Genomic DNA, 25,172 nt, shown 5'->3' with positions numbered 1-25,172 from the left:
TAGAGCGCACCCGTGCGTCGCGGGCACACGGCGGCTGCCGGTCCCTCGGGCACTGCCGTGTCCCGGCCCCGGCTGCCCGGTAGAGCGCACCCGTGCGTCGCGGGCACACGGCCGCTGCCGGTCCCTCGGGCACTGCGGTGTCCCGGCCCCGGCTGCCCGGTAGAGCGCGCCCGTGCGCCGCGGGCACGCACCGTGAGTGGCAGGTACCCGCCCGCTGCCGGCGTGCCACGTGATCACCGCCGCCCGCCCGCGCGCGTTCCCGGTGCCGCCGCCACCGCCTCCTCGGGGCGCATGCGCGGCCCCGGGGGTCCCGTCCCCTCGTGCGCGTGACGTCGCCGCGTCTCGCGCCGCTCCGGACCGTTGGCAGCGGTGACGGCAACGATAACGGTAACGGTGGCCCCGATGAGTAACCGGGGGAGGTGGGGATCGACTCCGGTGGCAGCACGGTGCCCACTCCCCTCCTGCCGGGGTGGTGCTCGGGAGCGGCGGGAGGTGCGGGAGCGCGACGGGCAGCGCTCGGTACTGGCTGTGCAAGGTGCTCGGTGCAAGAGCGGCCGGTGCGCAGGGCGGCGTGGGATGGTCGGTGCTCTGCGCGGGGGAGATGCGGGATGCTCGGTGGACGGAGAGGTGCTGGGTGCTCGGTGGGGGATGCAGAATGCTTGGTGCAGGGAGCTCGGTGCGGGGGTTGCAGTGTTGGGCGGGCATAGAGTGCTCGGTGCGGGGCGTTCGGTACACAGAGAGGTGCGGGGTGTTGGTTGCTTGGGTTGTGCAGGATGCTCGGCTTTCGGGGCGGGGATGGAGGATGCTCGGTGCTGGGTGCTCGGTGTGGGGTGCAGAGAACGGTTCCGTATGCAGGATTCTGGGCGCTCGGGTTGGTGCTGGGTGCGTGGGAGGTGCAGGGTGCTCGGCGCTGGGTGCTCAGAGCAGTTCAGGGTGCTCGCAGTGGTGCAGGTGGAGGGTGCTGGGTGCTCATAGCACTGCCAGATGCAGGGTGCTGGATGCTTGGAGTGGTGCGGGGTGCTTGGGGAGATGCAGGCTGCTGGGAACGGAGAGGGCGGTCAGTGAGAGGAATGGAAGGGTGCTGGGTAACCGGAGCGGCGCCGGGGGACCGGATTCGTTCAGGGTGCTGAGTGCGAGAGCCGCAGGGTGCTGGGTGAGTGCTGTGCAGTGCCCGCTGTGCAGAGGCGAGCGCCGGGGGCTGTTGCCCCATGGTGCCGCAAGATCCACGCAGTTTCCATGGCAAGCTTGGGACCGGTGGCCGAAGTGCTGCTCTCTGAGGCTGCTGGCAACACAGTCCCAGCGTGGGCAGGGCGAGCTGGGGCACCGCCGTGGGCAGGGCTGGGTTTAGCCTTGCGTGGGGCTTTGTTCTGCCCCCCACTGTGTTTCTTTGCGCGCTGGGGCTGTGTCCAAAACAGCATCTCGCAGCTGGAAACCCCTTCGCATGTTGTCGTCTCCTGCGAGTCACGGCCCGACCCTGCCAGCTGCCCGCACGTTAACGGAGGGGTGTTGGAGTTGTCCCCACGGCGTGGCCCGGCTGCTGTGCGGGCACCGAGCGGGGCCAGGAGCGGGCTTGGTGCCAGCAGGGTTCCAAAATTTGCTGCTGCTTTTCTGGGAATGCTGCAGCGGTGCTTGGCTGGGGGGAGGGGGAAGGGAGGGCTTGTCAAGTGCCAACGCAGGTTCTGATGGTTCCTCCGAGCAGGCTTCTCTGCCAGTGTGCCTGTGCGTGGGGGATGTGTGGCACCAGGCAGGGAGAGGAGCCCTTCAGGGTGCTAAAGAGGGGGAGCAGCCTCTGAAATTGGGGGTGGTTTGCAGTGCTGGCTTTTCCTGACCACCCCCCACAGTCTGTGCATGGATTTCAGGTTGTCCAGGAGCCAGCAACGTGCCCTCATGGCAGAGAAGGCAAATGGTCTCCTAGGAGGCATCAAAAAGAGTGTGGCTGTGAGGGAGGTTCTCCTACCCCTCTGCTCTGTCCTAGTGAGGCCACATCTGGAGGACTGGGTCCAGTGCTGGAGTTCCCAGTTCAAGAGAGACAGGGAACTACTGGAGAAACTCCAGTGGAGGCTCTGAGGATTGAGAAGCTTCCCTCTTGTTGTTCCCTGGAAAGATTCCAAACCCACCTGGTGGGTGCTGGGCAGGCTGCCGTGGGTGCCCCTGCTTCAGCCCCTGGGTAATCTCTAGAGGTCCCTTCCAACCCCCACCATACTGGGATCATGGGATCACTGCTAGGACCTGGCCAGTGGCCCTGCTTGTGGAGCCATGCACCGTGCCACAAGGCCACTGAGCAGCTGCCCCTTGCCCCCTTGCAGGGTCTGCAAACAAGAAGCACCAACAGCAGCAGAGGGTTGCTCAAGCCACAGCCCTCTGAAGTGAAGCAAGAGGCTGGTTCCCAGGCTTGAGCCCAGACCCAGAATGGGGACTCCACACATGAGCATGGCACGAGGGAACTGACCACGACTCGTGAGCTCTGGAGCTGCTGCAGCCCCCTGAATGGTGAGGGCTGGAATGGGACCTCTTAAACTAGAGAGCCCAGAACTGGACCCAGTACTCCAGATGTGGCCTTACTAGGGCAGAGTGTGACCTGCTGGCCACACTCTTCTTCATACACCCCAAGAGACCATTTGCCCTCTTGACCACAAGGGCACATTGCTGGCTCATGGGCAGCCTGAAGCCCACCAGGACTCCAGAGTCCTTCTCCATAGAGCTGCTTTCCAGCAGGTCAACCCCTGCAGATGCCCCAACCACAGGCTGCTGCCATGGGTGGCATGGGGAGGAAGGACAGCGTGGGGAGGAAGGACAGCATGAGGAGGAAGGGCAGCATTTGCAGCTGTCAGTGGCAGCAGAGGAGCTGGGCTCCTGCAGGCAGGAACTGAGCCATGAAGCTCTTGGATGTGCTCCCCGGGGTGCACAGAGCAGCACATCTGGGCAGGACTCAGTTCCCCTTCCCTCATCCAGTTTCACAAGGCTCGGTTGGAGCTTGTGCCGTATCCTCCTCGGGAGCTTTGCACCCTATGGAGCAAGAGGCCACATCTGCAGATGCTGCTGGGCAGCACCCAAACCTGCTTGTCCTTATGGCAGAGGACATGCTGAGGACCTTGTGCTCACAGACATGGGGGCAGGGATGAGCAGAGGGATGCAGGAAGGTGGGTGCTGCACCATGCCTCCGCCACCTTGCTGCCCAAGGTGTGTGTGCCATGACCCTCAGGCAGTGCCTTCAGCTCTGGGCATGGCTGCTATCACTGTGTGAGGAAATAAAACAGTGTGATTTTGTTTCTTAAGCAAATTTGAGGTTTTTGGGGTTTCTCTTGCAGAAACAACTTTTTCTTTGCCTGCCCTGCTCCTGGGCAGCCGTGAGGATGGGGCTCGTGGAGCCTTACAGGTTGGCATGTGGGCATGGAAAATGTTTGGAAGGTGCTCAGGAGTTTCTCTGGTGTCTCTGCCCACCATGGGGAGGGTCTTGTTTTGGGCAGGATGAGTCACTTTTGGTGAGTTCATGGGAGGAGCTGCAAACTTGAGCTCCCCTCCTCTCTAGTGGCTTCCTTGGGACCTCCCTAGGACCAGGGGTGGGGGTTGAAAGAGTGGGGAACAGCTCTGTGCTTGCCAAGAACCCCTCATCCAACTCTTGGGAGGGACACTGGGATGAGAGGGCTACTGGTCAGGGTGCAAGGGGGATGAATGTGGCAGTGTGTCTGTCTGTCACTGCTCCTGAGGTATCACCCAGGCTGCCTTTGCCTCTGTCCCCCTGAGGCAACGACTGCAGAGTAATTAAGTAAAGGTGAAGCTCTGTTAATTGGAGCTGTGGGTTAATTAAAAGTCAGGAGCATCCCTGTGAAGCACAGAGCTCCTCTCCTGCTCTAGCACAAATGCTTTCAAAGTGCAGAACAAGAAATCTGTGGGGTTGTCCCTTCTGTCACTGGAGGGTCACAGACATCCCTCCTGCTCCAGCACCCATGGCTGTACCCTGCTTCCCTGGCTTGGTCCTTCCAGCAGCAGCTGAGCCTCCTGGTCAGGCTTTGGAATAGGTTGCCCAGGGAGGTGGTGGAGTCATCATGCCTGGAGGTGTTCAAGAAACGTGTGAACATGACACTTGGGGACATGGTCTGATGGCCACAGTGGTCTCAGGGTGGTGATTGTCATAGAACCATAAAATGGTTTAGTTTAGAAGGGACCTCAAAGATTATCTAGTTCCAACTCCCCTGCCATAGGGGAGAACTCGATGATCTTAGAGAAGATTTCCAACCAAATCAATTCTGTGATCCCTGACCCTGCTCCTTGAGCCAAGAGGGAACTTGGTGAGCCCCAAGAGGGAACTTGTTGAGCCCTTTTCCTTCCTGGCTTTGCTGGAGCTTTGCTGGAGCTGTGCTGGGGTGAAGTGGTTTGTGCCAGGTCACTGAGGTTGGTGCCTCACTGAGGTTGATGCCAGCAGCTTTCACTTTGGGCCTTTCATTATTAATAAGACAGTTTAAGGCAAAGGCTTCTGCCTCAGAGAGGGGTTGGCACCTCTGGGCAGTGTGGTTTCCATCACTGGGTGATAAAATGCCATTGCTGTGCTTGGAACTCGAGGTTGGGAGAGCAAAGACACTTGAAATTGGTGGGATTTTGGTTATTTCAGGAGCCTTGGAGCACTGAGCAGGATAATCACATGTTTGGGGATTTTTGTTCCTAATCATAATAGCCTCCAAGTAATAAAAAGCCAATTCCAGTGTGCCATGGGATGCCCATCAATCTCTTGCTGTGATTTAGAGCCTGTTCCAGCAGGTTCAGCTCAAGGTTTCACCTTGTAGAGTTTGCTAAGCCATCATTGTTGGAGAGGGACCCTGACTGGTGCATCCTGTTGGGTGCCTTCAGCTGAAAGGAAATCATTGACTCATAGAATGGTTTGGGTTGGAAGGGATCTCAAAGCTCAGCCAGTTCCAACCCCCTGCCATAGGCAGAGACACCTCTCACTAGAACAGGTCACTCAAGGCCTCATCCAACCTGGCCTTGAACACCTCCAGGGAGGTTGTGGAGCACAGAATCACCCAATGTGATCAAGGATCACATTGGGTGATTCTGTGCTCCACAACCTCCCTGGACAACCTGTGCCAGTGTCTCAGCACCCTCACTGCAAACAACTTCTTCTTCACATCTCCCCTCTGCCAGCTCTGTGAGGAGAGGCTGAGGGAGCTGGGGGTGTGCAGCCTGCAGAAGAGGAGGCTCAGGGCAGAGCTCATTGCTGGCTACAGCTACCTGAAGGGAGGCTGTAGCCAGGTGGGGTTGGGCTCTTCTTCCAGGCAACCACCAACAGAACAAGGGGACACAGTCTCAAGCTGTGCCAGGGGAGGTCTAGGCTGGATGTTAGGAGGAAGTTGTTGTCAGAGAGAGTGATTGGCACTGGAATGGGCTGCCCAGGGAGGTGGTGGAGTTGCTGTGCCTGGAGGTGTTGAAGCCAAACCTGGCTGAGGCACTTAGTGCCATGGTCTGGTTGCTTGGCCAGGGCTGGGTGCTAGGTTGGCTTGGATGAGCTTGGAGGTCTCTTCCAACCTGCTTGATTCTGTGATTCTATGATTCAGCTTCCACAAGCAAACCCCATTCTGCAGTGGTGTTGCTCTTCTTGCCATGTGGTGTCCTGCAAGGAACTTCTCGTGGGGACTTTTTGAGTGCTGCGAGGTTCTGTTGAGCAGCTGAATTTCAAGCTTCTTGCTTTAACCACCTGGAGCCTCTGACCATTGCTGGGAGATGATTGTCCCAAACCTCCTGTTCTGCTGTGAGCAGCTGTGGTATGGATCAGGGTGGGCAGAGAAGGGTGAACCCTGCTCCCACCAGCTGGCTGATGCTGCGGGCATCGATCAGAGCGCTGTGTGAGCAGCACCAGCTGTGGGTTGTGCAAGAGGGCTGGGGTGAGCTGTGGCCATCCTGGGAGCACCAGCAGCTGGCAGAGCCTGCTCAGTGCCTGCTGCTCAGCCACCTCTTGGTGAAGGTTCTAAATTCTCTGGTTTGGTTTTTGCTCCAGGTGCTTTGAAACGAGAATGAGAATCATAACATTGCTTTGGTTGGAAAAGACCCTCTAAGATCATCCAGTGCAACCATCAACCCAGCACCAGCATGGCCAGCAAGCAATGACCTGGAGTGCCATGCCCACAGGTTTATTGAACACCCCCAGGGATGGGGACTCCAGCACCTCCCTGGGCAGCCTGTGCCAATCCCTGACCACTCCTGCAGCAAAGAAATTTTTCCTCATCTCCAACCTAACCCTCCCCTGGCACAATTTCAGGCCATTTCCTCTCATCCTGTCACCTGATTCTAGACAGGAGACCAACCCCACCTCACTGCAACCTCTTTTCAGGGAGCTGTAGAGAGCCAAAAGGTCTTCTCTCAGCCTCCTTTTCTCCAGACTGAACCCCCCCCCCCCAAGTGAGCTGTTCCTCACCAGCCAGCCCTGTTCTCCAGACCCTTCTCCAGCTTCCTTGCCCTTCTCTAGACCTAGTCCAGCCCTTCAATGTCCTTCTTGAAGTGAGTGGGCCCAAAAGTGAACCTGATATTGGAGGTGTGGCCTCATTGGTGCCCAGTCCAGGGGGACCATCACTTCCCTACTCTTGCTGGCCACACTATTCCTGATAAAGGCTCCTCCCCTGGGGCTTGTTTCATCCTTCTGCTGTTCGCTGCTGCCTCCTCCTCAGGACCTGAGCATCTCAGGCAAGCAGCAACAGAACAAGGGGACACAGTCTCAGGTTGTGCCAGGGGAGGTCTAGGCTGGATGTTAGGAGGAAGTTGTTGGCAGAGAGAGTGATTGGCATTGGAATGGGCTGCCCAGGGAGGCGGTGGAGTCACTGTCCCTGGAGGTGTTGAAGCCAAGCCTGGCTGGGGCACTTAGTGCCATGGTCTAGATAGGGCTGGGTGCTAGGTTGGACTGGATGAGCTTGGAGGTCTCTTCCATCCTGCTTGCTTCTGTGATTCTATGATTCAGGACTGCTAAAGGAGATGCCTTAGAGCCTTTGAGTGTTTTGAAAGACCTCTTGGGAAGACTAGGAGAAATGTGGCATAAGCAGAGTAGATTTAGGCTGGACATTAGGAGGGAGCTCTTCACAGTGAGGGTGGTGAAACAATGCACCAGGTTGCCCAGGGATGTGGTTGAGCTCACAGAGGCATTCAAGGTGAAACCTGATGTGACCTAGAGCAACCTGATCTAGTTGGAGATGTCCCTGCTGACTGCAGGGGCTGGCCAAGATGACCTTCAAGGGTCCTTGGATGCATTCAGTGGTTCTGTGAGAGCGTGGGCTGAGGCTGGGTTGGCAGCAGGCACCCTCAGGCAGGCTGGGTTTGTTTTTGTGTTGGCTTCCCCCTGAGGACTGAGTGGAGACTCTCAATTACAGAAGGAGATTTTTGCTGATTTGTAAAGATGTGAGTTTAGATCTATGAGGACATTTCCTACTGACCACAGCTTCTGCAGCTCTGTTGCCACAAAGACTTCTGCAATCTCTCAGCCTTTGATTTGAGTACCAGTGGGGGGGGGGGGGGAGGGCTGAGCTAAATTTTTCCAGGCCACACCTAAATCCTTTGGGGAAGTTGAAGTTAACAGCAATCATTTCATAGAGCCATAAAACCCTTGGAGTTGGAAGAGACCTTTGAGATCATCGAGTCCAGCTGCTTGCCTGGAGCTCACAATCCCACCACTGCTGCTAAGGCACCACTGCTAAACCACAGCCCTCAGCACCACATCCACACCTCTTTTAAACCCCTCCAGGGATGGTGACTCCACTACCTCCCTGGGCAGCCTGTTCCAGTGCCTGAGAACCCTTTCTGGGGAAGATTTTTCTCCTAGTAGCCAACCTGAACCTCTCCTGGATCAACTTGAGGCAGTTTCCTCTTGTCATAGAACTGGTTTGGTTGAATAACCAAAGTCCAACCATCGACCTGGCACTACCATGGCTATTAAACCATGTGGATGAGCTGGATGAGGATGTGAGCAACCTGAACTACTGGGAGGTGTCCCTGCTCCCCTGGAAGGGGGGTTGGAACTGGGTGATCTTTCAGTGTATGAAGGGGGCCTACAGGAAAGCTGAGGAGGGACTTTTTAGGCTGTCAGGTAGGGATAGGACTGGGGGGAATGAAACAAAGCTGGAAATGGGGAGATTGAGACTGGATGTTAGGAAGAAGTCCTTCAGCATGAGGGTGGTGAGAGCCTGGAAGGGATTGCCAAGGGAGGTGGTGGAAGCCTCATCCCTGGAGGTGAAATCACAGCTCACAGAATGCCAGGTTGGAAGGGACCCCGAAGATCATCTGGTCCAACCTTTCTAGATGAAGGTGTAGTTGGCATGAGGTGGCCCAAAACTGAGGACTGGTTCTATGATCCTTGTGGTCCCTTCCAACCCTGACTGATTCTAGGATCCTTGTGGTCCCTTCCAACCCTGACTGATCTTTGGGGTGCCTTCCAACCCTGACTGGTTCTGTGATCCTTGGGGTCCCTTCCAACCCTGACTGATCTTTGGGGTGCCTTCCAACCCTGACTGGTTCTGTGATCCTTGGGGTCCCTTCCAACCCTGACTGATTCTGTGATCCTTGTGGTCCTTTCCAGCCCTGACTGGTTCTGTGATCTTTGGGCCCTTCCAACCCAGACTGGTTCTATGATTCAGTGATCTTTGGGGTCCCTTCCAACCCTGACTAATTCTGTGATCCTTATGGTCCCTTCCAACCCTGACTGGTTCTATGATCCTTGTGGTCCCTTCCAACCCTGGCTGATCTTTGGGGTACCTTCCATCCCTGTCTGATTCTGTGATCCTTGGGGTCCTTTCCAACCCTGACTGATCTTTGTGGTCCCTTCCAACCCTGACTGATTCTATGATCTTTGTGGTCCCTTCCAACCCTGACTGATTCTATGATCCCTGTGGTCCCTTCCAACCCTGACTGATTCTATGATCTTTGTGGTCCCTTCCAACCCTGACTGATTCTATGATCCCTGTGGTCCCTTCCAACCCTGACTGATTCTATGATCCCTGTGGTCCCTTCCAACCCTGACTGATTCTATGATCCCTGTGGTCCCTTCCAACCCTGACTGATTCTCTGATCCCTGTGGTCCCTTCCAACCCTGACTGATTCTCTGATTCTCTTATCTCTGGGGTCCCTCCCAACCAAACCCATCCTTTGTTGGTTTGGTTTTGTTGGTTGGTTGTAACACTTCGCTGCCTTTAAAAACAGCCCCGGGGCGTTGCTTCACCAGCACAGATGGTGCCAGGCTGTGCAGAGGGCCTGAGTGTTGGCAGTGCTGGTGGTTTTTGCCCGTTGCAGAAGAGCAGGTGAAAGGAGGACGTGGATGCTGCGGTTGCCGCTGGTGCTCGCTCAGCCGCGGTGTCCACAGGGGGGGGTCAGGAAGGAAGTCTGCAAGTGTGTGTATGTATGTGTGTGTGTCCGTGTGTCTGTCTGTGCACAAGCAAGAGCTGGAAGCCATTTCCTGAGCAGGATGTTTCAGGTTGGGCTGCCTCAAGCACTGCTGCTCCCTGTGCCAGCTCCTTTGTGGCACCGCAGAAGCGCAGCTAGGGGTGAGCTGGATGATGTGCAGAGGTCCTGCAAGTCTCATGCAGAGCCCGGGTGGCTGATGGAGGTCAGGCTGGAGCAGAAGGCTTGCAGGGAAGGAGCAGGTCTGGCCGAGCTGGTGCTGGGTGGAGTTTCCCTCTGCTTTCTGCCGAGTGCTGAAGCGGAGGGGAGTGTGAGGTTGGCTTAGCGGCTGGGCAGGGGAGGAGGAGACTCCGGGCTGGCTGCAACAGCAGTGAGTGTCCCTGCTGGAGGTGTCCTCAGCCTCGTCCTCCAAGGCTGGGACATGCTCCTGCAGCAGCGGGCAGCTGGCTGGGAGAAGGACCCAGCGGCAGCAGCCTCACCGTGAGCCTGTGCTCCTGGGCAGATGCTGTGAGCCTGCCTCAGAGCAGGGTCCCCATCCTGCCCGTGTGTCTCAGAGCAGTGTGCCATCCTGCCTGTGTGCCTCAGAGCAGTGTGCCAGCCTGCCTGCCCACCTCAGTGTGCCATCCTTCCCACCTGCCTCAGAGCAGCATCCCCATCCTGCCTGCCAGACTTGGGGCAGGGTGCCCATCCAACCTCAGAGCAGGATGCCGTGCTGCCTGCCCATCTTAGAGGAGGGTGACCCTCTGTCTCTGCCCTCCAATGCCTGGAGCAGAGTGTCTTATAGGGACACAGCTGCTGTGCCACCAGTAGGACTGGCACAATGTCACCGGGACGCATTGTACTTGCAGGGCAGCTTCAGCCAAGGTGATGAAGGTGGCTGCTGGGCTCCCCAGGATGGGTACAACCCTCATGGGCATAGGAGCTGTGTCCTTGTGGAAAAGTTGCATGCCAAGGGTGAGGCTGGAGAGAGCTTTGTGCCTTCTGTGCCATGGGGGGAGGGTGGTGAGGCTGGAGAGAGCTTTGTGCCTTCTGTGCCATGGGGGGAGGGTGGTGAGGCTGGAGAGAGCTTTGTGCCTTCTGTGCCATGGGAGGAGGGTGGTGAGGCTGGAGAGAGCTTTGTGCCTTCTGTGCCATGGGGGGAGGGTGGTGAGGCTGGAGAGAGCTTTGTGCCTTCTGTGCCATGGCTGATGTTCCACAGGCTTGTGTGCGATGGGACTGTGACATGTTCAGACCATTGCCCCTGGGTTTTAAACATCCCAGCTGCTTCTGCTCCCCTGAGGATTCCCCCTTCCAGGAAGCTTCATGTTTTAAAGGAGCAGCCACTTCCCTGCCTCCCTGCGTTTCTCCTTCGCAGTGGAGCAGTGCCAATGCCTTGGGGCTGGCAGCCGAGTCGAAGCTGTGCCACGTCTGGCTGCCAGCACTGCGCTGGGACCACCAGCTCCACTGGCACCACCTTCCCCTGGGCTGGCAGAGAGGCTGTGAGTAGGGGAAGGTGCTGAGGAGGAGAGCATCACTTGTCACCACGATAAATAAACTGACTTTGTGGCTTTTCCTCCCTTGCAGGTCTTTTTGTGGCCACCCGTGTTGCAGAATGAAGCTTGGCTAGCAGCAAAATGAGCTCCCCAGGGGAAGGTAAGCAGGGGTAGATGGCACGTGCCAGAGTGGTGGGCTCCCCTCTGGTGGTGGGCACAGGCTGGAGCATGTCTCCTGCAACGGCTGTCCCCTGGCACTCCATGAATGCCTTCGCAAGCCGCTGCGGAACGGTTCGAGCCCTGTTCATAGCCAGGTCTGCTCAGCATGCAGAATGAGGAAGACTTCTGCCTGCAGAACCTCTTGTGCCCTTGTTTGTCACTGCTCTGCTGTCACTTCCCTGCCAGCTCCCACCCTCCCCCATGCTCTCTGTACCAGCCTCTCAGGGACAGGGCTCTTGGCTGTGGGTCACAGCTTGTCCTTGTCCTGCTCTGTCCAAGCTGCACTCGAGGGCTTCAGCCTGGGGTTGGCTGCTGGCACTGGAATTTCTGTTCCCTGTCACCAGTCCCTGCTGTGATCTGCCTGGAGAACTCCCTGATTTCCTGATGGAAAGCTCTTGGAGCCAGCTTGGGCAGCTGAAGGACTAGGAGGTCATTTCTGCTTGAGCAGCTGTGCCACCTAATTGTGCCAGGATATTTCCCACCAGGATCTCTGCTGTGGAGGAATTATCCATCCCTCTTCTCCCCCAGACTAACCAGCCCCACACATCTGGGAAAATTCTTAGTGGAGAACTGCAGAAGAGTTGAAAACGAGGCAGGAATGTTTGTGGTTGCTGCAGGCTGCTCAGCACACTCATGGGTGCTCCTTCAGCATCCCTGGACAGGCAGGATGGGCCCTAGGGACACTGAGCCCTGGAGCAGGCTGCCCAGAGAGGTTGTGGAGTCTCTTTCTCTAGAGAGATTCCAAACCCACCTGGATATTGTGGTCCTGGGTGACCCTGCTTGAGCCAGGAGTTGGACCAGAGGATCCAGTAGGATGAGGGAGGTTCTTCTGCCCCTGTGCTCAGCACTGCTCAGGCCACACCTTGAGTGCTGTGTCCAGTTCTGGGCTCCTCAAGCCAAGAGAGATGTTGAGGTGCTGGAAGGGGTCCAGAGAAGGGCAACAAAGGACTGGAACACAAAACTTATGAGGAGAGGCTGAGGGAGCTGGGGGTGTGCAGCCTGCAGAAGAGGAGGCTCAGGGCAGAGCTCATTGCTGTCTACAACTGCCTGAAGGGAGGCTGTAGCCAGGTGGGGTTGGGCTCTTCTGCCAGGCAACCAGTGACAGAAGAAGGGGACACAGCCTCAAGCTGTGCCAGAGGAGGTCTAGGCTGGATGTTAGGAGGAAGTTGTTGGCAGAGAGAGTGATTGGCATTGGAATGGGCTGCCCAGGGAGGTGGTGGAGTCTCTGTCCCTGGAGGTGCTCAAGCAAAGCCTGGATGAGGCACTTAGTGCCATGGTCTGGTTGGTTGGGCAGGGCTGGGTGCTAGGTTGGACTGGATGAGCTTGGAGGTCTCTTCCAACCTGCTTGATTCTATGATCTCCAGAGGTCACTTCCCACCCCCACCATGCAGGGGTTGTGTGGTGCAGCAGTGTCCCACTGGGAGCTGCTGGAGTGGGCCCAGTACCACCAGCTCCCAGCCAGGCTCCCACTTGACAAGTCCCTTTGTTCTCCTGCTGCACACCAGAAGCATCTGGGTGGGAATGGGTAGCTGCAAGCTCAGAACAGAGCACTTGCATGCTGCAGCCTTCTCTCAGCTGCAGATCTCTCCTGCTAATTAGCCTGCCTTGGGCTGCATAATTATTCCAGCTGGTCTTAAATCCTGCCTGCTCCTACTTCCCGGCACTGGGGTGCTTCTTGTGGCATTTGCAGTTATTTTTTAGGGTGAACATCTGAAGATATTTACATGACTGAAACAGATCGAGGTGGCAGGAAGGAGCAGAGGAGCCTTTTGTCTTTGTCCTGCCTCTGGCTGCTGCAGAAACGCCGGAGCTGTTTGTTCTCCCCTCTCATCTCCATCTACACAAAGGCAGCCGTGTTTGACTCCTTGCCTTTACTATAGGATGTGGCCAGGCACTTGAAACTCTTTGACCTGGGTATGTTGGCCAGGGTGCCAGCTAGGATGCCAAAGAGCCACAAAACCAATGTTGGTGGTGATGTGACTGCTGAACATGAACCTGGGCACTGCATCTCCTTGGCCTCACAGTCCAGTGGTTTTCCTCTGGGACTCCTTGAAAGGAGGTTGGAGCCAGGTGGGGGTTGGTCTCCCAAGGAACAAGTGATAGGACACAAAGAAACAGACTCAAGTTGCACCAGAGGAGGTTTAGGTTGGACATGAGGAGCAATTTCTTCCCCAAAAGGATTTTCAAGGCTTGGCCCAGGCTGCCCAAGGCAGTGGTGGAGTCTCCATCCCTGAAGGAGTTTCAGAGCTGTGGAGAGGTGGTGCTGAGGGCTGTGGTTTAGTGGTGCCTTGGCAGTGCTGGGTTAGTGGTTGGACTCAACCATCTCAAAGATCTCTTCCAACCAAAACAATTCCATGACTGTCTGATATATCTCCTGCCTGCTTCCCATCCCAAGGGGCTTCACAGGAGCTGCTGCTCCATGTGCTGTTCCCTGGAGCTGTGGGTCTGAAGCTGTTGCCTGGGCTGTCAGCAGAACAAAGCACGTGGACGTCCCGTTCCTGTTCCTTCCTCTCTGTTCAGCTCCCACCCCGGCCACAGAATCACAAAGAGCTTGAAATCCCTGGGTGAGCCCAGGGGAGGATTGCAAAACCTGAGCTCACAAATGGAGCAGGATGGGGGAGGGTGTGGGAAGCAGTGCCAGCGTTCCCAGGAGTCCTTCCCTGGCAGGCGGCAGAGCAGAGGACTTGCAGAAGCTGCAGCTTCCTGCTGGACATCCTAGCCCAGGACACAGAAGAATCCCCAAAGCCTCAATGCCAGCTGAAGGCTGCAAAGATTTTGGTGTAAGTCTCTGGAGGAAAAGGATTTTTTCTTGGCTTTGATGGGCTCATGGTTGGAGTTGCTGATCTTTAAAGGTCTTCTCCAACCAAAATGATTCTATGGAGGACATTTAACAACCCAGATGAGCCTGGAAACCTGTGGATGTGGCATTCTGGGACATGGTTTCATGGCCATGGTGGTGGATTTGGTGATCTTAGAGGGCTCTTGGTTGGACTTGCTGATCTTTAAGGGTCTTCTCCAACCAAAATGATTCTATGGAGGACATTTAACAACCCAAATGAGCCTGGAAACCTGTGGATGTGGCATTCTGGGACATGGTTTAATGGCCATGGTGGTGGATTTGGTGATCTTAGAGGGCTCTTGGTTGGACTTGCTGATCTTTAAGGGTCTTCTCCAACCAAAATGACTCTATGGAGGACATTTAACAACCCAGATGAGTCTGGAAACCTGTGGATGTGGCATTCTGGGGACATGGTTACATGGCCATGGTGGGGGTGGATGGGTGATCTTAGAGGACTTTTCCAACCCAGGCAGTTCTCTGCTTCAGTGCTGTCTCTGTGTGTTGCTGGTAGCCTTTGCTTGGTTGAACTTGTCAGTGTGTTTTGTTCTGACGTGTCACTGCTTCTCCTGACTCAGACCTTTAAAAGCTGCTTCTGCTTCCTCTCCTACTTCTGCTGTCCCCTGTGTAGCACCTTGAAGCTCAGGGAGATGCAGGCCAGGCAGCTGAGAGAAGTGAGAGGATGGTGGTGTGCTGAGCTCTGCTTTGGAAGGAAGAAGGGCAGAGGGGAGGGTTTGGGTTTCACTTGGGATAGAACAGACTCTTCTCCAAAACGTTCCTGGAGCTTTGCCCCAGCTGCAGACCTGTTTCTGGGTGCACAAAGGCTCCAGAAATAATCTCTTTGGGTGTGCTCTGAGGCAACCTCTAATTAACTCCTGGGTAGAAGTCAACATAGCCTGGAAGATGCTGATAAGTGAAAGAAATGATGAAAGCCTGGCATGGTGTCAGCGTCCAGAAGGAGCTCTTCTGCATGCCGAGGTGCCACCAGGTTGGGCTGTGGCTCCTGCTGCCCTGACCATGCCATTTTGAGGTTGTAGCCAGGCAGGGGTTGGTCTCTTCTCCCAGGCAACTGGTGACAAAACAAGGGGACACAGCCTCAAGCTGGGCCAGGGCAGGTTTAGGCTGGATGTTAGGGAGAAGTTCTTCACAGCGAAAATGATTGGCATTGGAATGGGCTGCCCAGGGAGGCGGTGGAGTCCCCATCCCTGGAGGTGTTTAAGAGGAGGCTGCATGAGGCACTTAGTGCCATGGGTGTTAGGTGCCAATTAGAAGGTGTTAGGTGATAGATTGGACTCGGTGACCTCAGAGGTCTTCTCCAAGCTGGTGCCTGCTGCGATCCTGTGGTCTTGGCTGCCCTGACCGTGCCGTGTCTCTCTTGCAGATGCCCGCTGGGTTGAGCAGTTGGTAGCTGCGAGCTGAAGCACGGTCGCCAGCCTGCTGCGGCGCAGAGCAGGATGCGGGTCACCATGAGGAGGGCGCTGCTGGTGGTGGGCTCAGTGGTCGCCCTGATGGTGACTCTGCACCTGGGCCAACAGGTTTTGGAGTGCCAGCAGGTCCTGAACGAGCGGAGGCACAGGCTGATGAGACCCGAGAACGAGGAGCTGGTCATGCTGGACTCCAACCGCGTCGAGTACCGCTACAGCAAGGAGATGCCCCTGATCTTCATCGGGGGGGTCCCGCGCAGCGGCACGACGCTGATGAGGGCCATGCTGGACGCCCACCCCGAGGTGCGCTGCGGGGAGGAGACCCGCATCATCCCCCGCGTGCTGGCCATGCGGCAGGCCTGGTCCAAGTCCGGGCGCGAGAAGATGCGGCTGGACGAAGCCGGCGTCACCGACCAAGTGCTGGACGCCGCCATGCAGGCCTTCATCCTGGAGGTGATCGCCAAGCACGGCGAGCCGGCCAGGTACCTGTGCAACAAGGACCCCTTCACGCTCAAGTCCTCCGTCTACCTGTCCAGGCTGTTCCCCAACTCCAAGTTCCTGCTGATGGTGCGGGACGGCCGCGCCTCCGTGCACTCCATGATCACGCGCAAGGTGACCATCGCGGGCTTCGACCTCAGCAGCTACCGCGACTGCCTCACCAAGTGGAACAAAGCCATCGAGGTGATGTACTCCCAGTGCCTGGAGGTCGGCAGGTCCCGCTGCCTGCCTGTCTACTACGAGCAGCTGGTGCTGCACCCCGAGCAGTCCATGCATGCCATCATGAAGTTCTTGGGCATCTCCTGGAGCGAGGCCGTGCTGCACCACGAGGAGCTGATAGGGAAGCCCGGCGGGGTGTCGCTCTCCAAGTGAGTGTCTCCGCTTTCAGGGAGCTTTGGAGTTGGGGTGAGGCTAGAAGTAGGGGCGAAGGCACATCCAGATGTGCCTGGCTGTCTGGGATCGGGTTGTGGGATGAGAGGAAAGAGCCTGGAATTGTGCCAGGGGAGGGGTTAGGTTGGAGATTAGGAAACGTTTCTTTGCTGCTGGAGTGGTCAGGGATTGGAACAGGCTGCTCAGGGAGGTGGTGGAGAATCATGGAATGGAATAGAATAGAATAGAGTGGAATGGAATGGAATGGAATGGAATGGAGTTGAATGGAGTGGAATGCAATGGAATGGAATGAGTGGAAGATAATAGAATAGAACAGAGTGGAGTGGAATAGAATAGAATAGAATAGAATAGAATAGAATAGAATAGAATAGAATAGAATAGAATAGAGTGGAGTAGAATAGAATAGAATAGAATAGAATAGAATAGAATAGAATAGAATAGAATAGAATAGAATGGAGTGGAGTAGAACAGAACAGAACATAGTGGAGTGGAGTGGAATAGAATAGAATAGAATAGAATAGAACAGAGTAGAATAGAATAGAATAGAATAGAATAGAATAGAATGGAGTAGAATAGAATAGAATAGAATAGAACAGAGTGGAACAGAGTGGAATAGAATAGAATACAATAGTATAGAACAGAACAGAGTGGAATACAATAAAATAGAACAGAGTGGAATGGAATAGAATAGAATACAACAGAACAGAGTGGAGTGGAACAGAATAGAATAGAACAGAACAGAACTGAATGGGATAAGCGTGGAAAGGAATAGAATGAAATTGAACAGAACAAGATAGAATAGAATAGAATTGACCAGATGGAAGAGACCTCCAAGATCATCCAGTCCAACCTATCACCCTATCCCTAGAACCATAGAATGATCTGGGCCAGAAGGGACCTCTAGAGGTCATTGAGTGCTGCCCCCCTGCAGTCAGCAGGGACATCCCCACCAGCCCAGGTCACCCCCAGGGCCCCCACAAGCCTCACCTTGAATGTCTCCAGGGAAGGGGCCTCAACCACTCCCCTGGGCAACCTGTTCCAGTGCTCCACCACCCTCATAGTAAAGAACTTGTTGCTAGCATCCAAATTAAATCTGCTCTCCTCAAGCTTGAACCCTCATCCTGTCACTGCAGGCCTTTGTGAACAGCTTCTCTCCACCCTTCCTGTAGGCTCCCTTCAGGTACTGGAAGGCTGCTGTTAGGTCCCCCCAGAGCCTTCTCTCCAGGCTGAACACCCCCAGCTCCCTCAGCCTGTCCCCGTAGCAGAGCTGTTCCAACCCTCTGATCATTGCCATGCAGCCACCATCCTTGAAGGTGTTCAAGAAATGTGTGGCCAAGGCTGTTGGGGACACAATTTAGTGACCGTGGCGCTGTTAGGCTGATGACTTGAACTCAACAATCTTGGAGGGCTTTCCCAACCCAAACAATCCTGTGATTGTCTGGTTTTTCAAGGGCAGAGGTGGCAGCACATCCAGGTTTGCTGCAGTAGGTTTAGTGTGTCTCAGAAGAAGATGATTTGAGCACCAACAACCTGTTGATCTCCAGGCAGCAGCCTACCAGGCGAGGATTTGAGGAGCTGCTTTGGTCATCTGACAGTGCAGAAATGATTCTGGGCTCTGATTTGAAAAGAACTGCTTGCTCTCCAGCAGGAGCTCTTTAATGCCTCTTTTCTCCACCCACCCTCAGATACCTCCTCCTTTTGCTGTTCATGGGTGGCTTTCAGTGGTGAGCAGAGCAGTTCTTGCCAGGTTTGGTGCTGGTATTGCAGAATAAAAGTCATACCTGCTCGGTGGGACACACCCCAGCACTCCCTCCTTGCTGGCTGGCTCTGGGTGCCAGAGAGGTGTTTGCCTGCTCCCAGCTTCTTCTCTTTAATGCTCTTTATGCCCTAAATGGAGGCTTTAGTCTGGCTTAGCAAAGTTTCATCAGTGGTGGAAGTGAACCAGACAAGCAGGCTTGGCATGAATGTTGGTGTCCAGGAGGTGAGGGCAGCTGTGGACATGCAGCTGCTCCATCTCTCCAGGACATCTCCAGAGATGGGGATTCAGCTACTTTCCTGGGGTGCTTGTCCCAGTCTTTGAAAATCCAGACCTGGCTTCTCAGAGATGGTTGAGGCCCCATCCCATTCAAGATCAAACTTGATGGTGCCCCCGGCAGCCTGATCTAGTTGGACATGTCTCTGCTGACTGCAAGGGGGTTGGACAAGATGACCTTGGGGGGGTTCCTACCAACCTGATGCATTCTGTGATCTGTGAACCTTTTCAGTGAAGCTTCTTCCAGTGTCCAACCTGAACCTCTCCCAGGGATTAGGTAGGGAAGTGTGAGGTGGCAGCAGACCTGGCTGGAAGCTGTTCTTTGGGTGAAATCCAACATTTGCCTCTTGGTTTGTCTCTTTCTTTTCTCCTTTTCCCCTCCAGGATAGAGAGATCAACAGACCAGGTCATCAAGCCAGTGAACATGGAGGCTTTATCCAAATGGATTGGGCACATCCCAGGGGATGTGCTGCAGGACATGGCCCACATCGCGCCGATGCTTGCCAGGCTGGGCTACGACCCCTATGCCAACCCCCCCAACTATGGGCACCCTGACCCCTTGGTTGTCAACAACACGCACAGAGTGAGTGTGCCTGGGGGCCCGGGCAGCCACAGAGCCCTGCCAGCAGAGAAACTGTGGTCTCTGGAGAGCTGCCCAATGGAGAAGGACTTCTTAGGGTGCTGGGGGGTGAAAAGCTGGGCATGAGCTGACACCATGTGCTGCCAGCCCAGAGCCAGCCCCTGTCCTGGGCTGATGCCCAGCAATGTGGGCAGCAGGGGCAAGGAGGGGATTCTGCCCTCTGCTGTGCTCTGCTGAGTCCCCACCTGCAGTGCTGGGACCAGCTCTGGAGTCCTCAGCACATCACAGACAGGGACCTGCTGGAGTGGGGGCAAAGGAGGGCACAGCAATGCTGGCAGGGCTGGAAGGGCTCTGCTGGGAAGCCAGGCTGGGAGAGTTGGGGTTGTTCAGCCTGGAGAAGAGAAGGCTCCAGGGAGAGCTTCTGGTGGCCTCTCAGTGCTTATAGTGGCTGAGCAGAAAGCTGGGGCCAGACTTCTGAGCAGAGCCTGTGGTGACAGGACAAGGGGTGATGGTTTGAACTAAAAGAGGCAGATTCAGAGTGGAGAGAAGGAAGAAATGTTTGACACTGAGGGTGGTGAGAGCCTGGCCCAGATTGCCCAGAGAGGTGGCAGCTGCCCCATGCCTGGAACCACTGCAGGTCAGGGCTTTTGGGCCTCTGAGCAACCTGCTGTAGTTGCAGATGTCTCTGCTGGCTGCAGGAGGGTTGGACTGGATGAGCTTCAGAGGTCCCTTCCCATCCAAACCAGGCTGTGGTTCTCCTTTCAGGAGACAAGGACAGACAGGCAGTTCCACTAAGCTGATGCCAAACCAGATGTGTGTGGTGGATTGAGTCTGGCATGGCTCAGACAGACCATTTTGTGGTGCTGCTTTGTTTGCTTCTGTTGTGTCAGATACTGACCTGTCCCTCCCTCTCCAGCCCAGCTCTGAACCCAGGCGTGGGAGTTGCTGATGTGAGCTGATGTTATCTCAGGCCCCAGACGGCAGCCTGGCCCCAGGAGACCGTGCAGGCTGTGCTGTGTCCCTGAGTTGCTCACCAGCCACTCCCAATGTCCCGCAGGGAATGCGAGTGGAGGCTGGAAACAGACTTAGGCAACACCAGAAGACCTTTTGTGGGTTTTTTTTGAGTATTGACTCATGGCCCTGGAGCAGAACTGGGAAGAAGAAGCTGCAGAGCCACAGACAGCAGCTAAATGCAGAGAGCTGCTTGTGCGTAATAGAATCATTGGGTTTGGTTGGAAGAGACCTTTCAGCTCCTCCAGTCCAGCCATGAACCCAGCACTGCCAGGGCACCACTAAACTGTGGCCCTCAGCACCACATCCCCACGGCTTTGGAATCTCTTCAGGGATGGGGGACTCCACCCTGGGCCTATTCCAATGTCTGACCATTCTTGGAGCAAAGAAGTTGTTCCTCATGTCCAAACTAAATCTCACCCTGAGGCAACTTGAGGCCATTTCCTCTTGTCCCACCAATTGTTCTCAGGGATAAGAAACCAACCCCTACCTGCCTCCAACCTCATTTCAGGGAGCTGTAGAGAGCCAGAAGGCTTCTCCCCTCAGCCTCCCTTTCTCCATGGAATCAGTCAGGGCTGGAAGGGACCACAAGGATCATCAGTTCCAAACCCCTGCCATGGGCATGGACACCTCACACTAGATTAGGCTGTCTACAGACTCATCCAGCCTGGCCTTAAACACCTCCAGGGATGAGGCTTCTACCACTTCCCTGGGCAACCTGGTCCAGGGTCTCACCACCCTTATGGTAAAGAACTTCTTCCTAACATCCAGTCTGAATGAATCCAATCTGAATCCCTCCTGAAGACCCCCAGTTCCCTCAGCTGCTCCTCCCCAGCCCTGTTCTCCAGACCCTTCACCAGCTTTGTTGCCCTTCTCTGGTAATGCTCCTGCCCCTCAACGTCCTCCTTGGAGTGAGGGACCAAAACCTAAACTTTGGGGTTGAGTGGTTCCCTGCTGGCTTTGCACATGCTCCCCGTGAGGGTGCCCTGGGCAAGATGTTCTCTGCCACGCTGGTGGCAGCAGGAGAATGCCTGCAGGTGGGATTGGTCCCTGTGGGACTATATGAGCAGCCAGTGCTGGGAGGTTGGAAGAGCTTCCCTTGAGCTGATCCATACTCCCCAAGTGCTCCTTCCTCTCACAGCTCCTCCTTCTTCCCTGTGCTTGCTGAGAGCTGTTTCAGGAGGCAGGATTTGGGTGAATATCTGCCCTGGGCAGGGTTGGGGGCTCTGGGTCTGTGGTGTGGACCTTTCAGTACTTGTTGGGGTGGATTTGGAGAACTGGCAGATGGTAAAGACCAAAACACTACTTCCAGGCTGAAAGGGGAAGTGAAGAATTGTTTGTGTCAGTTGCCTGCTTCCAGTCAGGAAGGAGGGCCCCAGTAACAGCACCACGGTGGAGAATCAAACATCCATCAGCTGCTTCAGACATGCTGAGAGGCAGGACATGGTTACTGAGGTGGGTGAGGTGGACTTGCCTCTAGCCCAGAAGGGTCACTGCAGTCTTCTCTTTTCCCATAGGTTTTAAAGGGGGATTATAAAACACCAGCCAACTTGAAAGGTCACCTGCAGGTAAGGAAGAGTCTGATGTCCCTTTGAAAGCTTTGCTCTCTTGGCTGAATCCTGAGCTGCTGGTCCTTTGCTCCCTCTGATGGGCGTTTGCAGGCTGGGCAAGCAGCTGAGAGCCTGTCCCTGCTCTCCTGCCCCAGTCCGTGGGGATGTCCTGTGTCTCTTGTGCTCCTCAGACGCTGCTTGTTCGTCTCCTCCCCCTGCTCACATGAGTGGGGTCGTGCAGTGGAGTTCTGTAACATTTGTGCTCCCTTTAAGACATTGTTTTTACCTTTCTCTCTGTTCCAGAGCTCCTACATTTCTTGCTGTCCTTGGTCTTGCCTGCTGTAGGGAGGGTGGCTTGGCTGATTGAAGGGTTACAGATAGATCTTGTGGTTCTTGTGCCTGGGTGGTTGTGTTCAGGTGGCCAAAAAGAAACTGTGGAGCTTTCTCCACGAAGGGAAGTGCTTGAAAATGATAAGCAAAAATCGTTTGTAAGGCAGAGCAGACAGGCTGGAGGAAAAAGAGACTTCTTGACTCTCCAGAGTGCTGCCTGCAGCAGTAGATAACACAATAGAATCACAGACTGGTTTGGGTGGGAAGGGATCTTTTTAGGTCATCCTGTCCAACCCCCTGCAGTTAGCAACATCTGAGCTCCACACAACCTGACCTGCAATGGTGCCAAGGATGGGACATTTCCCACCTCTGGGCAACCTGGGTCAGACTCTCATCACCTTCAAACATTTCTTCCTTCTCTGCACTCTGAATCTCTTTTAGTTCACTCTGAATTCTCTTTTAGTTCAAACCCTCACCCCTTGCCCTGTCACCACAGGCCCTGCTCAGAAGTCTGTCCCCAGCTTTCTTCTCAGTCCCTTTTTAAGCACCAAAAGGTTGTTGTTGTTTCAGCAGTGCCAGGTTTTACCTGGCCAATATGTGTCCTCCTCAAGACAAGAGGGCTTGAGCTGCATTAGCAGTGCTGGGCAAGAAGGTGCAGACTGGGAGGGCAGTTGTGTTGTGGTTTTCACTGTCCTGGGTGATTCCCAGGTGGCCTCCCACAGTGGGTGAACCTCAGCAAAGCAGGAGGCTGCAGGTTCTCTGCTCTCTCACTGCATTCTGTCCCCTCAGCATTTCCTTTCCTTGCTGCTGGGAGTGCTTTGGGTAGCAGATAGTGGCTTCAAGCTGACCCTTATGTTTCTGGGTTCTTCTAGGTGACTCAGAACACATCATCTTCTCACTAAGAAAATTAATGATTTCCAGGTAAGACCTTGTGTTTGCTTTGGGGACTTGGGCAAATCTCTCTGCTTTGCTCCAGGGGTAGCATTTTGCTGTTGTGATTTGTGTGCCCGGATTAGCCAGGCTGCTCCAGGCACGCTCCTTACACCCCCATGATCCCTCTCACAGCTGCTTTGGGCTTTCAGAACAATAGAGGTGATTTTGTCAGAACTTCTGGTTTTTTTTTTCCTTCTGAGCTCCTGGGATGAGATTATTTCAGCAGAATTAAAATCAGCCACTTGGGAGGGTTCTTATTGACTGTCCCTGTGGGGACAAGCATTGAAAAAGGGGATGTGGGGAATGTGTGGACGAGCTGATTGCTCAGGACGTGCCCTGGACCTGTAGAAGATAAAGCAGCTGCAGCTGTTGTCAGTTAGGGGAAACAAAGCTGCTGCTACCCAGTGTTTTCTGCTCCTGATACAGCTGTTGGGCTGGTTTTTTCTGTCTCTTTGGAGCTAGCTAAACCATAAAACGTCATTTGTCATACTAAAACCACCCCTTCCAAAGCTAGTTTCTATGTAAAAGCAGCCTGTGTGCTAAAGGAACACTGAATGCAACTAGCAGATGTGTGCCCATCACCCCAGAGCTGGGACTTGCTTGACGTTATAAACCATGTTTTTGGTTATAACCATGTTTTTGGGGTGGTGGCAGCTTTAGAACCATTAGGTAGGCAGGTTGCTGTGCCGATGCGATCAATCCCTGACTTCTCAGCCTGTTTTCCTCTCTCCAGGATGCTGCAAACGGCCCTTGCGTTGCCCAACGAAGAAGCGTTTGCAGCGGCACACCGGTGGGAATCGGTTATCCAAGCATATTGCTTGCTGATACTATTGCCAAAACGACTGCTCTACGAGGAACGGATTTGCATTTATTTGCAAAGGCCCAAACGTTTCACGCCTTGGGACAGCCGCTGCCTGCCTTCCCCGGCCCTCCGCGGGGCTGGGAGGGGGACAGCGGCAGCAGTCTGCGCTCCGCGGGGCGAGGAGGGGGACAGCAGCGGCGGCAGTCTGCGCTCCGCGGGGCGAGGAGGGGGACAGCGGCGGCGGCAGTCTGCGCTCCGCGGGGCGAGGAGGGGGACAGCGGCGGCGGCAGTCTGTGCTCCGCGGGGCGAGGAGGGGACAGCGGCGGCGGCAGTCTGCGCTCCGCGGGGCGAGGAAGGGGACAGCGGCGGCGGCAGTCTGTGCTCCGCGGGGCGGGGAGGGGACAGCGGCGGCGGCAGTCTGCGCTCCGCGGGGCGGGGAGGGGACAGCGGCGGCGGCAGTCTGCGCTCCGCGGGGCGGGGAGGGGACAGCGGCGGCGGCAGTCTGTGCTCCGCGGGGCGAGGAGGGGGACAGCAGCGGCGGCAGTCTGCGCTCCGCGGGGCGAGGAGGGGGACAGCGGCGGCGGCAGTCTGTGCTCCGCGGGGCGGGGAGGGGACAGCGGCGGCGGCAGTCTGCGCTCCGCGGGGCGGGGAGGGGACAGCGGCGGCGGCAGTCTGTGCTCCGCGGGGCGGGGAGGGGACAGCGGCGGCGGCAGTCTGCGCTCCGCGGGGCGGGGAGGGGACAGCGGCGGCGGCAGTCTGCGCTCCGCGGGGCGGGGAGGGGACAGCGGCGGCGGCAGTCTGTGCTCCGCGGGGCGGGGAGGGGACAGCGGCGGCGGCGGCAGTCTGTGCTCCGCGGGGTGGTGAGAGGAGGCTTTCGTGCAGCGTGGCCCTGAGGACTCGTTCGATCGCCCGTGAAGGACTCGCTCAGTGGCGTTTGTGTGTCTCCTAACGCTGCTCTCATGTCGCGGCTCACACCTCGGCGCCCTGGGCTATGGAGCTTTTGTCGTGCGAGTGAACCCCCCCTCCCCCCGCCTCTCCCTCCGTCCCCGAGACTTACAGAGGCTATTGCAGAGTTAATATATGAGCCCACCCCTGCCTCCTTCCCCTCCTGCACACCATTAAAGTGTTGCTTTAGTAACTCCGCCTCTGCCTTCCCTCTCGGCGCCTCCCGTTGCTGTGCTCAGCACTGCTCAGGTCACAGCTTGGGTGCTGTGTCCAGTTCTGGGCTCCTCCAGCCAAGAGAGATGTTGCGGTGCTGGAAAGTGTCCACAAGAGGGCGACAAAGCTGTGAGGGGCCTGGAGCACAGCCCTGTGAGGAGAGGCTGAGGGAGCTGGGGGTGTGCAGCCTGCAGAAGAGGAGGCTCAGGGCAGAGCTCATTGCTGTCTGCAGCTCCCTGAAGGGAGGGGAGGCTGTAGCCAGGTGGGGTTGGGCTCTGCTGCCAGGCATCCAGCAACAGAAGAAGAGGGCACAGTCTCAAGCTGTGCCAGGGGAGGTCTAGGCTGGATGTTGTTGTCAGAGAGAGTGGTTGGCATTGGAATGGGCTGCAGAGGGAGGTGGTGGAGTCTCTGTGCCTGGAGGTGTTGAAACCAAGCCTGGCTGGGGCACTTAGTGCCATGGTCTGGTTGATTGGCTGGGGCTGGGTGCTAGGTTGGACTGGACGAGCCTGGAGGTCTCTTCCAACATGCTTGGTTCTATGATTCCATGCTTCTCTCCCCCCCCGTCCCC

The 25,172-nt window shown here is 56.0% G+C and overlaps 1 protein-coding gene across 2 annotated transcripts; it reads left to right on the top strand.

Moving 5' to 3' along the window:
• Positions 1-286: 286 nt before the first annotated feature.
• Positions 287-24,584, top strand: TPST2 (tyrosylprotein sulfotransferase 2). 2 transcript variants are annotated; one of them, XM_064168361.1, is made up of 7 exons: positions 287-387; positions 10,933-11,001; positions 15,278-16,186; positions 18,625-18,823; positions 21,349-21,399; positions 22,584-22,632; positions 23,378-24,584. In XM_064168361.1, exons 3-6 carry the CDS (start codon positions 15,351-15,353, stop codon positions 22,611-22,613), a joined length of 1,116 nt encoding a protein of 371 aa, XP_064024431.1. In that variant the 5' UTR covers positions 287-387; positions 10,933-11,001; positions 15,278-15,350; the 3' UTR covers positions 22,614-22,632; positions 23,378-24,584. The 2 variants fall into 2 exon arrangements, with proteins under 2 accessions (XP_064024431.1, XP_064024432.1); XM_064168362.1 differs by lacking the exons at positions 287-387; positions 10,933-11,001 and adding an exon at positions 13,595-13,840.
• Positions 24,585-25,172: the final 588 nt, after the last annotated feature.

This window comes from Pogoniulus pusillus, chromosome 30 (genome assembly GCF_015220805.1).
Source record: "Pogoniulus pusillus isolate bPogPus1 chromosome 30, bPogPus1.pri, whole genome shotgun sequence".
NCBI lineage: Eukaryota > Metazoa > Chordata > Aves > Piciformes > Lybiidae > Pogoniulus > Pogoniulus pusillus.
This window is presented reverse-complemented; position numbering and strand designations above follow the sequence as displayed.